The 14,196-nt window shown below is 45.8% G+C and overlaps 1 protein-coding gene across 4 annotated transcripts in view; it reads right to left on the bottom strand.

Annotated features, from left to right (window-relative positions):
- Positions 1 to 11,343: 11,343 nt before the first annotated feature.
- RNF8 (ring finger protein 8) overlaps positions 11,344 to 14,196 on the bottom strand; it is a 40,023-nt gene continuing 37,170 nt past the window's right edge. For all 4 annotated transcript variants that reach the window (XR_004438701.1, XM_033217025.1, XM_033217027.1 and 1 more), the window contains one exon: positions 11,344 to 11,843. Coding sequence is in view for 3 of the 4 variants with exons in the window: in XM_033217027.1 (XP_033072918.1) it covers positions 11,733 to 11,843 (111 nt within the window). In the remaining variant the exon portion in view is untranslated. The remainder of the gene's footprint in view (positions 11,844 to 14,196) is intronic.

Genomic DNA, 14,196 nt, shown 5'->3' with positions numbered 1-14,196 from the left:
ATATTATTGAAAATGAAGAGTTCCTATGGACATTTTGTTTAATACTTACTCTTATTTTTAATATCTGTAAGACAAATATAGCCACAAGAGCAGTATATTGATGTATATACATATATATGTATGTGTACACACACACACACACACACGCACACACACAGTTGGTCCTCCATATCCATGGGTTCTGCATCCATAGATGCAACTGAGTGAGGAACAAAAATATTCAGAAAAAAAATTCTACAAAGTTCCAAAAAGTAAAACTTGAATATGCCATGTGCCAAGTACGATGTTGAATCCACACAAACGAAGTGATGTGTAGGTCTTGTTTAGGTATTATAAGTACTCTAGAGATTAAAGTATATAGGAGGATGTGCATAGGTCATATACAAACAGTATGTCACTTTATATCAGGGACTTGAGCATCTGTGGATTCTGGAACCCATGGGGAGTCCTGAAACCAGCAATCCCCCACAGATACCAAAAGATGACTCTGTGTGTGTGTGTGTGGTGTGTGTGTGTGTGTGCGCGCGTGTGTGTATGTGTGTTTACACTGTTCTTTGACCCTGCAGAAAGCTTCCCCAGACCCTGGACCTGGACCTGGATAAGTACTTTCTACTTATCAACTCCCTCCTGGTTTCATTTTCCACCTTAACCAGCCCTGAATCCAAGTTCCATCACTTCATTAACCTCTATTCATCTCCAGAGTACCCCATCACCAAAATCCCAACCCTGGGTCCATCCAGCTGCCTTTTCTCCAGATGTAGGGTCTGCCGGGGAAAAACCGCACAAAAGTGCCTACTGGTGTCATAGACACCCATGGCCCCCTCATCACCATGCCCCCACACAGCCCAACAATCCTTCTGTTTCCCTTGTGAGCACTCCCCTGTTCTCTGCAGTAGCTATTTTAGACTGTCTTCTCCTTCTTCCAACCTTCCATCCAAACACCTCTCTCCCTTCACACTTGTCAGAAGATCCCTTTTCAACTGCACAGCATAAATAGAAACCATCAGTAAGAAAATTCCTCAACTTCCCTCTTCCATATTTTCAGACTTTTCTCTCCATCTCTATTCTATTTTTTCTCTTCTCCTCCTGAAATATAGTAAGTGCTTATTTTTCACTCACTCCCTAATGCAAGGAAAATGGTTGTTTTGCCTCTACTATGCCACTAAAACTGCTCTTCCAACACCTTCCTGGTTGCTAAACCTGTTGCCATGTTTTTAAGATCTTATCTTACTTGACCAAACAGCAACCTTTGACCCGTTTGACCATTCTCCACTTCTGGAAACACGGCTTTGCTATACTGGTCAGGGTTCTCCAGAAAAACAGAACCAACAGGAGAAAGAAGGAAGGAAGGCAGGCAGGAAGGAAGGAAGGAAAGAAGGAAAGGGAGGAAGGAAGGAAGGGGAGAAAGAAGGAAGGAAGGAAGGAAGGAAGGGGAGGAAGGAAGGAAGGGGAGGAAGGAAGGAGGAAGGAAGGAAGGGGAGGAGGAAGGAAGGAAGGAAAGGGAGTAAGGAAGGAAGGGGAGGAAGGAAGGAAAGGGAGGAAGGGGAGGAAGGAGGAAGGGAGGAAGGAAGGAAGGAGGAAGGAAGGAAGGAAGGAAGGAAGGAAGGGGAGGAGGAAGGAAGGAAGGGGAGGAAGGAAGGAAGGGGAGGAAGGAAGGAAGGAAGGAAGGGGAGGAAGGAAGGAAGGAAAGGGAGGAAGGGAGGAAGGAAGGAAGGAAAGGGAGGAAGGAAGGAAGGGGAGGAAGGAGGGAAGGAAAGAAGGAAGGGAGGGAGGAAAGAAGGAAGGGATAATGAGGGAAGGAGGGAAGGAGGGAGGGAGGAAGGAAGATCCATTATATGGAATGAGCTCACACAATTATGGAGGCTGACAAATCCGAAGATCTTCAGTCAGCAAACTAGAGACCAGGAGAACTGACGGTGTATATAGATCTAGTCCAAAGACCTGAGGCTTGAGACCCAGCCAGAACTGATGTCTCAGTTCAAGTCAAAAGGCAGGAAAAAAACTGATGTCCCAGCTCAAGGCAGTCCGGCAGGAAGCAATTCTGTCTCACTTTCCAGAGGGTCAGCCATTTGGTTCAGCTCAGGCCTTCAGCTGTGGATGGGGCCCATCCACATTAGGGAGGGCAATCTGCTTTATTTGGTATAGATTCAAATATTAGTCCTATCGAGAAATACCCTCACATACCTAGAATAATGTTTGGCCAAATGCCTGGACACTCCATGGCCCAATCATGTCAACACAGAAAGTGAATTATCACATTTGCCCTCTTAGCTATGTCACCATTTTTATCTCCTACCTCTTGCCTCCTACCCTTTATCGTTTTCTGCAAGCTGCTCCCTTGAATATCTGTTATCCTCAATGTTCTGTCTTGGGTAATTTTTCCCTTGCCCACTCTCCCTAGGGATTTCACCCTCTCTCAGGACCGCAATGACCATCTATACATCCATGAGTCTCACATTTGTATGACCAGGCCAGCTCTCACCTCTGCACTCTCAACTCTGTTGAGAAGCCACAGAATCCTTATGATTGACACGTTCTCCTCTGCCCAAGGGCAGCAGCTGCTTGATGTCCTGATATGGGCAGTGATTTCATACGTTCACTTATTGGGGCATTTCTTTTTGTCAATGTCAACCACAAGGGTTACTTGAGTACATTTCACATGTGAATTTTCCCACAACTGTGAGAGGAAGGTCTTGAAGCAACAGCTCTCCTGCCCCAGCACTTATGCTCTCCCAGTTAGTGGATACTTATCTTGACAACCAATTACGTGGATGCTGGAATGGGTGTGGGTGTAATAGCATATGGCACACTTAACAACATGTGACGATTTTCTTTTGGACGTTGTGAAAGAGTAAATTCTCAAATCTACACAATCTAGAACAGTTTTAATCATTTCCAGCCATGGCTATGAAAGGTGATGTCCAGAAGGCTATGAGGAAAAATCTCAATTTGTGTGAATAGCAGAGGGGAGCATACAAGTCAGCATACATAGGGACTCTGTAGATGTTCCATGAAATTTTCTCTTTTTTTGAGATGGAGTCTCGTTCTGTCGCCCAGGCTGGAGTGCAGTGGCGCAATCTCGGCTCACTGCAACCTCCACCTCCCGGGTTCAAACGATTCTCCTGCCTCAGCCTCCCAAGTAGCTGGCATTACGGGCATGTGCCACCATGCCTGGCTAATTTTTTGTATTTTTAGTAGAGATGGTGCTTCACCATGTTGGCCAGGCTGGTCTCGAACTCCTGACTATAAGTGATCTGCCTGCCTCAGCTTCCCAAAGTGCTGGGATTACAGGCATGAGCCACTGTGCTGGGTGAAATTTTCTTTTTGACATCCCAAAACAGAACTCATGCTTGCTCAGCATCTCCAGTGTCTTCCCCAGACGTGTTCCTCTCCCTGAGTTACTTCAGTGAACACTATTACTGAGATTGTTGTCCAAGGCAGAAACCCATGGTCATCTTTCCCTCCAGGCTCTCCCTCACCCCCACATTCAATCAATCATAAATCTTGATCTCTCATTGCCTTCATTTCTCATCTATAAAATGTGAGACCCTGTCTCTACTTAAAAAAAAAAAAAAAAAAAAAGAGTTCCTCATCTAAAGTGCTGGTAACAATGCTCAACCAAAGTTATTGTGCTGCTACTAGCTAACATGATTATTTATCTCCTCAAAGTCCACAATCCAGTCACACAGAATGCCTTTCACTTCAAGGGGCCAGGCTGTCTCTCACCTCCACACCCTCCCACTTCCTTGTCTGCTCCCCAGCCCTATCCTCTCCCCACCCTTACTCTGCTGACCCCTAGTCATCCTTCAAGTCTTTACTAAGATGCCACATGCTCCCGGAAGCCTTCCATGCTCCTCAGTCTGGGTTAGTTGTCCCCTCTCAGCGCTTTCTTGGCTCCAAGACTATGCCTACGAACACTTGTTACTCTGTGTGTTCTCCGCAGGACAAGCTCCAGAAGGTCACACATTGTGCCTGTCTTTTTTCAGGGTTGTAACCCTAGTAGCTAACACAGTGTCTGGCACGTTAGGTATTTGGTAACTATTTGTGCAATGAATGAATGTGAACACTTCTTCCCCAGGGGTTCGGAAGCTAAGTTCTCCTTAGAAGGGACTGGGCAACTCCAGGAGAGCAGGGAAAAGTGAGTAGTCTGGCCAGGCATGGTCGCTCACGCCTGTAATCCCAGCACTTTGGGAGGTCTAGACAGGTGGATCACGAGGTCAGGAAGTTGAGACCATCCTGGCTAACATGGTGAAACCCCCATCCCTACTAAAAATACAAAAAATTAGCCAGGCGTGGTGGCGGGCACGGCACCTGTAGTCCCAGCTACTCCAGAGGCTGAGGCAGGAGTATGACATGAACCCGGGAGGCGTAGCTTGTAGTGAGCTGAGATCATGCCACTGCACTCCAGCCTGGGCAACAGAGCAAGACTTCATCTCAAAAAAAAAAAAAAAAAGAAAGTGAGTAGTCCTACCCTTCATATTCAGGTACGGGAAGAGAAGGTAGGGGAGACTCCTTTCATCCCTTGAATTTTAGGACCTGACCTGTGGCAGAAGGGTAAGGAGATTTTCCAAATGGGAGGAGGATAGCCACAGCAGCTCTGTGAGGATTGTACACTTAGAAACAAATTACATGACTAGAGGCATTCACTGGGAAACCGGCCTGCTCTCCAGGTTAACCCTCAAGCCCCATACTATGATCTTTGAGTCAAGGGCAGCTGCCAGCTCCCAGGTCATAGCATGCTTGGGAGGGATTTTCCCCAAAATCAGGAAAGACGCTACCCATGACAGCCTGTGCCTTTGCTGGAAGAAGTCAGAGCTGCCTTGCATGGCGGGAACCTCCTGGGTAGAAACCATGTATCCCAGGGGAGGAAGCACTAATATCCAGACTCACATGGCTCAGGGTGAAATGTAGTTCACATCATTCAGCACTGTCTCCAGCTCTGGAGAAATGCCCAGTGCCCCAGCCACAATGCCTTTTTTCTCTGTTAAAAGAATTCTTGTAGGAGGTTGGAGGTGGTAGTTCATGCCTGTATTCCCAGCACTATCGGAGGTCAAAGTGGGAGGACTGCTTGAGGTCAGGAGTTCAAGACCAGCCTGGGCAGCATAGCAAGATTCCGTCTTCACAAAAAATTTTAAAAATTAGCTGGACGTGTTGGCATGTGCATGTAGTCCTAGCTACTTGGGACGCTGAGGTGGGAAGCTCACATGAGGCCCGGAGTTCAAGACCAGCTTGGGCAACATAGTGAGATCTTGTCTCTACAAAAAATTTTAAAAATTAACTGGGTGTGGTGGCACATGCCTTTTGTCCTAGCTGTTCAGGAAGCTGAGATGGGAGGATTGCGTGAGCCCAGGAGTTCAAGGCTGCAGTAAGCCATGATGGTGCCACTATATGCCAGCTTGGGTCAGAGTGAGAATCTTGTCTCTTAAAGTAAAAAAGCTTGAGGCCGGGCATGGTGGCTCACGCCTGTAATCCCATCACCCCATCACTTTGGGAGGCTGAGGCAGGTGGATCACGAGGTCAGGAGTTCAAGACCAGCCTGGCTAATATTGTGAAACCTCATCTCGACTAAAAATATAAAAATTAGCTAGGTGTGGTGGCATGTGCCTGTAGTCCCAGCTACTCAGGAGGCTGAGGCAGAAGAATTGCTTGAATCCAGGAGGCAAAGGTTGCAGTGAGCCGAGATCGCGCCACTGCACTCCAGCCTGGGCGACAGAGTGAGACTCCGTCTCTAAATAAATAAATAAATAAAATAAAAAAGCTTGTAGAAGGCAGGCTTGAGGAAGTACAATGGAGCACACTGACTGACTGGCTGTGCTGAGGACTGAGGCTATGCTGGTGGCAATGACATCCTCCCTTGCCTCCACCCCTTCTACCAAGTGCCTATCTTATCTACATTGACAGCTATGAGGAAGGAAATGGGGGCTATTTACAGGGGGCGCCATGACATCTACTTTCTCCCTGGTCTCTGGGATAAGTTCTGGGTTCCAGTGGTTATGGTACTGATGGTCAGCAGCAACTTGGTTGAGAAAACTGAGAATTCTAAAGGTGTTGGTGATACCAAAGGTGCCAAAATGTGGCCTCAAGTTTTGGGAAGAGCTGTTCTCCTGCCTCTGTAGTGACACTGCTACCATGCTGGGCAATTCCAGAGCACCAGGAAGGAGAAGCATTCTTAGACTGAATGGTGGCTTTCTCACAAGAACAGGGAAGACCTGGGGTGAGCAGGCTTCAGGAGTCAACCACGTGGGGCGATGCCAGCGATGCTCTGGTGAATGTTTAACCACCTATCCAGGGGTGGGGAAAGCTCCAACTTACAGCATTTGCCAATTTCCATGGTGTGAATCCTCCCACCATGGCTGATTTCAAACTACCAACATGACCTCACTGAATGCAGAGTTGGGAAGAGATGCACACCATTAGCTGCAGAACCAGGGCAGCACTGGGAGAGGCCCAGGGAAGACGGGGAGGAATTGAGATCAGGAGAGCACTCTCACAGCCAGGCTGAAACTCACAAAGGCTCATGGTCCTGAAAACGTGTCCAGCCCTATCCACCACTAGGTTAAGTTTGGTGTCAATATTCGCATCAGAAACATTCAGCTGTGCTTACCTTGGCTGAAGTATCTGAGGCTTCCACAGAGGTCTTCTGGGTACCTGCCTATACAGGACAGTGCTGTGTGGTGCTTCAGGGCCTATTCTCCATGCTAAGAGGCCAAACTTGCCCTGAAACCTGCCACAGATATGCCCTTGAAGGCCCCTGGGTAGAGCTGGGTAGAGGCCCAGGAGAGTTTGATCTCTAAGGAGCTGGTCCCTACATCCTGAGAGCCGGTGGGTGGTGGTAAAAGCAGCAGACTGCAAACGTTTGGGGCTACCCAGGTCCTAGAGATGTGAAATGCCAGCTCCGGATCTCAAGGTGGGCCAGCGTAGCCTGCTGGCTCTCCTGCGTGGAGGCTGAGGAATGTGAGGAAACACCCACTATTGCTAGCTCAGTAGGCAGCAGTGCGTAAACCCTCCCACAGCATCTGATAAACCTTTGAAACGCTTCTGACACCTTACTAGAACATCAGCTCACAATGGTTGTGTTTTGCTCATTGCCATACCAAACACCTACAGCAGTACCTAGTAAGAAAATGGGCATTTGATAACTATTAATGAATTGAATTTATTGGATACATGCAGAGTATAAATAGCCCCAAATCACAGCAGGTTGAAGTATTCACAGAGCCTGAAGGAAAGTGGATGGCAGAGATAGTGGCTCTGGAAACTGGATGAGGTGGGCATCTGGAATGCAGTAAAGCAGCAGCAGGCAGGAGATACTGCTTGGTGACTAAATGAGCTCAGGCAGCCCATCACTGCTACATTGTTTGGGGATGCTGTAGACAAAGGAATGACAGCATTGGAGTATTTATTGAATACCTATCGCAAGCTCAGCCCTTTCCTAGGATTCATATACTTTTCTAAATGGAAGAATCAAGAAAATAGTTCATTATTTCTCCTTAATACAAGGCCCCATCATCTTCCCAGGAACCCCACACTCCCACTGCCTCAACTCCCATTTGTGGGAGAAGCTGAAAAAGCTGACCAGGCAGGAAGTTTTTTTCTCTGAATGAGGCTAAGTAGGGTTCACAACAAGCCCTTGGCCTATTGTGACCAATGGCAGATCCTGTTCCAATCAGACCCCACATTTAGGAACAAGTCTGCGTCTCAGAGCAAGAGACAGATTCCAGGATTCTCCTTATCTTAGATTAGGACCACAATACAAAGTAGACATTCCTTCTCTTAATTTCTATGTCAAATTTAGCTAATCATTGGATTCATCAGAAGCCTAGGGGGTTGAATGTCGAGATAAACATACCTAGAGTACCCCATGTTTCTGGCTTATCTCTCCACGATGAGGTGGAGAGATTCCAGCCACAGAGAAAGGCTGTAAAGAGCAATCAGACAATTGGAGAGAGCTACCAATCCAGACACTCCAGCAGCTATGGTGACTGCCTAGATGGTCACTCACAGAGGAGGAAAAAGTAGTGAGAGAACTGGAGATAAGGGGGAAATCCAGGTCTTTCTATGCAACAGCAGCTTCCAATCAGAGAAACAGATGATGGGTATCCAGCTATCCAATCCACAAAGCACAAAGTCCCCTGCTTTGGCACAGCCTGATTGTTGGGATGAAGCATGCCTAGAGGTAGAGTGAGCCCTTTCTAGGTTAACACAACCAGATATGGGACACCTGCCATTCACTGCAAAGTGCTTCACATAGCTGGCCGCATTCATCTGCTTAATAAAACCAGATAATGAAACAACCCCCCTTTTCCAGGTCCCCCGAGTCCTGCTGTAAAGAATGTGCCTTTAATTAGAGCCAGACTGCACAGCACTGGGGCTCAGCTATACTACAGTTTGATGCTGCAAGGCAGAAAAGTTACTATGTATTTTCTAGGCAAGCAAAATGCAGATGATGTTTAATATCAGGTATCTCTCCAAGGAAAGAACATTCTGCAGCTGAGACAAATAATGCAAGTTTGTGTTAATTTTTGGTTTGTCTTTTAAACATAGTACATTCAGGCCTTTGTTTGTGATCAGTGCAATAATGACAGATAAAATTATTTAGAGATGAAGAAACCAAAATGAAGATACAAGGAGGTTGTGTAACTTGCCCGAGGCCCACACAGTTACTAACAGCAGGGCCAAGATTCAAATTCTGCTAGTCTGGCTTTTAATGTTGTTGTATTGATTTATTATTCTTTTTAGTCTATCTTTAAGAGCTCACTTTCCTAGATGTTGTGGAACATTTGAGAGGGATATGGTATTCTGAAAGGAGGGGCTGCAAATCACTCTATGTCCAGCAGCTGTGGGATGGAATGGTCAGTCTGTGAGGTCAGTCTCTGTACATAGTCTTCAGGCTCAAGTCAAGATGACTCTTCTTGGCCAGGTGCAGTGGCTCATGCCTGTAATCTCAGCACTTTAGGAGGCCGGGGTGGTAGCATTGCTTTAGCCCAGAATTTCAAGACCAGCCTAGGCAACATAGTCTCTATTAAAAAGTAATAAAATAATTTTTAAAAACATATTTTCTTTTTAGAATATCTTTTCTCTAAAGATGTATGTACAAGGTGTTCACTGCAGCATTGTTTTAAGAGTAAAAAGGTTTGAACCAACCTAGATTTCTATCAAAAATAAGCCGGAAAAGTAAATGATGGTGCAAATACACAATGAAATAACAGGCAGCTGTAACAAAGAAAGGAAACTATGTACTGACATGGAATTGTTGACAACATATATCTGAAAATAGCAAGGTACAGAATAGTGTACAGTTTATCATTTGTGCAAAACAAGGAAAAAGACCACATGTGTATTTGCTTGTGTGGACAGGGAAGATCTCTGGAAGAATACACAAGGAACTGCAATACTTGTTGCCTCTGAGTGGGAAGTAGTTGCTGTGGGGAAAGGGTGAGAGGCATTTCATTCTACGCCATTTTGTACCTTTTATTTCAAACTATGTGAACATATTGTCTACTCAAAAAGTGTACGTCTGTAACTCTACTAAAAATGAATTACAATATGTAAACTAAAGACAGAACATACAAAAGTTGACATATACCCATGCAATCTATAAACAAAACACATTTATGGGGAAACAAGAAGTTATTAAATCAAGGTTGTAACAATCTTTTCCTTTTGCTATTTTTCCAGAATTGTTATGATGTGGTTATAGTAAGTAATTTTAAAGCAATTTTTCCATGTTTAACTTGACTTCCTCCATGATTCTACCAGTATTTCAATCAGTAATCATGGGCAGAAGAATGGAAATGAAGACTAAGGACTCCAGAATCCTCAAATTCACAATATATTCAACAAAGAAAAAAATCCCTGCCATCCTTAAAAAGTTGGCAAGTCAATAGTTTCCAACCCTTTATGAAAATACATGGGGTATAGGCTGGGAGTGGTGGCTCACAGCTGTAATCCCAGCATTTTAGAGGCCGACGCAGGTAGATCACTTGAGGTCAGGAGTTTGAGACCAGCCTGGCCAACATGGTGAAACCCCATCTCTACTAAAAATACAAAAATTAGCTGTTTGGTGGCACTTGCCTGTAATCCCAGCTACTCAGGAGGCTGAGTATTTCAATGTAATCACTTGATCCTGGGAGGCAGAGGTTGCAGTGAGCCAAGATCACACCACTGCACTCCAGCCTGGGAAACAAAGCGAGACTTCATCTCAAAAAAACAAAAAAGAAAATACATGGAGTATAAAGAACTACAAAAGAACGGTTCTTGGCTGAGCATGGTAGCTCCTGCACGTAATCCCAGCATCTTGGGAGGCTGAGGCAGGAGGGTTGCTTGAGGTCAGGAGTTCGAGACCAGCATGGTCAACATAGCAAGATTCCATCTCTACAAAAATTAAAAAAAAAAAAAGAAGTGGAAAAAGGAATGGTTCTCTAGCTAGGCAGTAAGAAGGCAGAGGGAAGCAAATCATTAAATTATGTAATGCACAGTTTCACAACCCGAGTAGAGGGCTCCTAGTTTCAAATAACCATTCTTTAATTTCTCATATTTTTTCTCATTCTCATCACAGGAAACCAAGGAAGCCACAGGCTATCCCTAACCTTCTATCTCCTAAACATCAAAACTAGTTTCCTTTCTGTTTAAAAAGGGGATGTTGGCCAGGCATAGTGGCTCACGCCTGTAATCCCAGCACTTTGAGAGGTTGAGGCAGATAGATCATTTGATGTCAGGAGTTTGAGACCAGCCTGGCCAACATGGTGAAACCCCGTCTCTACAAAAAATACAAAAATTAGCTGGGTGTGATGGCATACGCCTGTAGTCCCAGTTACTCGGAAGGTTGAGGTGGGAGGATGGTTTGAGTCTGGGAGGTGGAGGTTGCAGTGAGCTGAGATTACACCACTGTACTCCAGCTTGGGCAACAGAGTCAGATCTTGTCTCAAAAATAAAAATAAAAAATAAAGGAGAGGTGGAGAAAAGAGAGACTTTTAATTTAAAAGAAAAATAAAGAAAAAAGCACATCAAGTTGTCATAAAATCATTGCCTGTGTGTTTATGACGCAGGATAAAATAGATTTGGAAACATTCAAATGCCAGCTGAAGGAAAGGAGTTCTTCCCACCCCTGAAACAAGGTAAACAGTGACCCACCTCTGTAATAAAAAGGAAACATGACAATCAGGGGGTTAACAGAGCTCGTCTGGTGTGGCCATGGTCTGCGGCTCGGCCTCTTAGGCTGACATTCACTTGAAGTCTATCATCTGATATAGTCACTTTCTTGGTTGTAATCTATGAGCTGCCAGTGTTTACTTGTGAGACTGTCTGGGAGCAGGAAGGGAAGGAAGGTAAATACACCAAAGCCCAGCTGAGCAACTGACAGGTTTTACATTTTATTTCCAGGAAATGAGATAGTATTTTCACAAAGAAGAGGTAAGCCATCCATTCAAAATAGACACCGCCTTCAGAGGCAGCCACGGGATACACCCAACCTATCCAAAACAATTGTCAACGGAGGTGTTTCTGAGGTATCAAAACAGTAACAACAACAACAAACAAAAAACAAAAGAGAACTCAAATAACTCATTCGACATGTAGTGAGGCAGAGTCTATAAAGTACCCTAAAGCAGTTGGGTGCCGGGAATCCTGGTGGTGCTTCAGCCAATGATGGCAGCAGGGCAGCCACTGTGGAAGGCAAGTGACTGAGGGCTTCCTAACTCAATCTCTGTCCCACAAGACTTCTCAGTTGACCTTCAGAGCAGCAGAGTCACGGCTAGAGAGAATGCTCCAGACCATCTCAGGCTCCCATTGCCTGGCAGTCTTTCAAAGGCCCTTAGAGCATGGTCTTCAGAACAATCTCTTTGCTTTGGAGGAAAAGAAGAGAAATAAATAAATGAGGAGCTGGCATTTCCCTTCCCTGGACTCCCTGCTTCCAGCCTTGCCACTCTGTCTCTTCCTCACACAGCAGCCATAGCAAACTGAGAAAACAGAAGTCAGATCATGTTACTCTCGCTCAAAGCCCATTCCTCATTCCTCTCATAGTGACAGTTAAAGTCAAAGTCCTTTCAAAGGCCTACAAGGCCCTACACAATCTGCATCTTGCCCAAGCTTCCTCTCCTCATCTCCTACCCACTCCCCAGTGTTCACTCCACTCCCCAGCACTGGCCTCTTTGCTGCCCCTCCAACATACCAGCACGCTCCCCCTTACCATTCCCTCTTTCCCCACATGGCAGCATGGCCACCTCCTTCAGAGCTTCCCTCAATAGTTCCTGCTCAGAGGTGCCTTCCTTGATTACCCTATCAAGCATTGCCAAGGCTTTCACCATCACCCCTTCTCCCCTTCTTGCTTGATTTTTCTCCACAGCACGAATCACATCTAACTTAGATTTTCACTTTTTATATCCTCAGCATCTAGAACAGTGCCTAGCACAAACCTGGCCCTCAATAAATCTGCTAAAGCATGTTAAAGGAGGGAATGAATTATATACAAGAATAGACAGGGAGAGGCGGGAGTTCTTCCTGTGTCTAGAGAGGAAGGGGACAAGAAAGGCTATTTACTTATTAGCCTCCAGGCTTTTCCAATAGCTTCTGCTTCCTTGATCCCAGAAAGGTGGGGATCCTGGCCTACGCCAAAGGCACAATAAAGTCACCGAGCAAATTTTCCCCTTTCTCTGAGACTGAATTCTGGAATGCTTTGGTAGGGGATTGAAAGGACTACAGAAGTTATTCGTCTCCCACTTCTGGGTAGCCTTTGAGGTGGTGGGCCTTGGGACTGGGCATGCCTTCAGCCTTGGAGAGAGAGAACCAAGTGGGGTTCCCTCCCTCTTAGCTAATGGTCTCAGCTATTAGCTCACAGAAGAATACAGAAGCCACAAGAAAGAAATTACCTCGACGCCCCTCAAGCAAACTTCCTTGCCCCACCTCCCACATGAAACTCTTCCTTCTGTACAACAAAGAATGTGTACCCTTCTACTCTTCAAGACTAATTCCTTTCTGAGCTCTGCACTCCCTGTCTTCCCCTGCCTTCCAAAGAATCACACCCTATCCGCTATCTTGGTTTTCCAGCATGCCCTTCTCTACCGGCTCCTTTCAATCAGCAATTGAACACGCTTGAATCTCGTCTTTAAAAAACAACAAAAACTCCATTTCACCCTACTTCCTCCTCCAAATACAGCCTTCTTTTGGTGGTGGTCCTCACCATCTTAGTCACAGCCAAATGTTGTGAAGAAGTTGTCCATTCTTTCTGTACTCCCTCATCTCATACTCACTCCCCAATCACTGTAAACTGGCTTTTTTTTTTTTTTTTTTTGAGACGGAGTCTCGCTCTGTCGCCCGGGCTGGAGTGCAGTGGCCGGATCTCAGCTCACTGCAAGCTCCGCCTCCCGGGTTCTCGCCATTCTCCTGCCTCAGCCTCCCGAGTAGCTGGGACTACAGGCACCCGCCACCTCGCCCGGCTAGTTTTTTTTTTTGTATTTTTTAGTAGAGACGGGGTTTCACCATGTTTGCCAGGATGGTCTCGATCTCCTGACCTCGTGATCCGCCCGTCTCGGCCTCCCAAAGTGCTGGGATTACAGGCTTGAGCCACCGCGCCCGGCAGTAAACTGACTTCTGACTCCACCATCCCCCATGACTTATACTAGATAAAGTCACTGATATCCCACATGCCTGCACACTCAATGGGCAATTTTTCATCCTTATCTTGTTTAATGTCTCAGTAGCATTTCATATACGGACTTCTCACTTTATAACTCTTCATAAACACGTATTTACTGAAGAGCTACCATGTGCCAAACACTATTCAATGCCCTGAGAATACTACAAGGAGTAAGATAAAATTCCTGCCCTCAAGGAGTTTAGAAATCTAGAGGCAAGAGTACACTAACAAATATTATTTCAATCTGGTAAATGCTTTCAAAGAAATAATAGGGCAATGTCTAGAATGTAATGAGGGGGTCTACCATAGACAACCGTGTGGCCAGGAAGGCTCAAAGGACACCATGTAATGTCTTTTTTTTTTTTTTTTGAGACGGAGTCTCGCTCTGTGCCCCAGGCTGGAGTGCAGTGGCCGGATCTCAGCTCACTGCAAGCTCCGCCTCCCGGGTTCACGCCATTCTCCTGCCTCAGCCTCCCAAGTAGCTGGGACTACAGGCGCCCGCCACCTCGCCTGGCTAGTTTTTTGTATTTTTTAGTAGAGACGGGGTTTCACCGGGTTAGCCA

The sequence above is a fragment of the Trachypithecus francoisi genome, unplaced genomic scaffold (genome assembly GCF_009764315.1).
Source record: "Trachypithecus francoisi isolate TF-2019V2 unplaced genomic scaffold, Tfra_2.0 Lachesis_group10, whole genome shotgun sequence".
Lineage (NCBI taxonomy): Eukaryota > Metazoa > Chordata > Mammalia > Primates > Cercopithecidae > Trachypithecus > Trachypithecus francoisi.
Note: the sequence above shows the minus strand (reverse complement) of the source record. Positions and strands in the feature narration are given on the sequence as shown.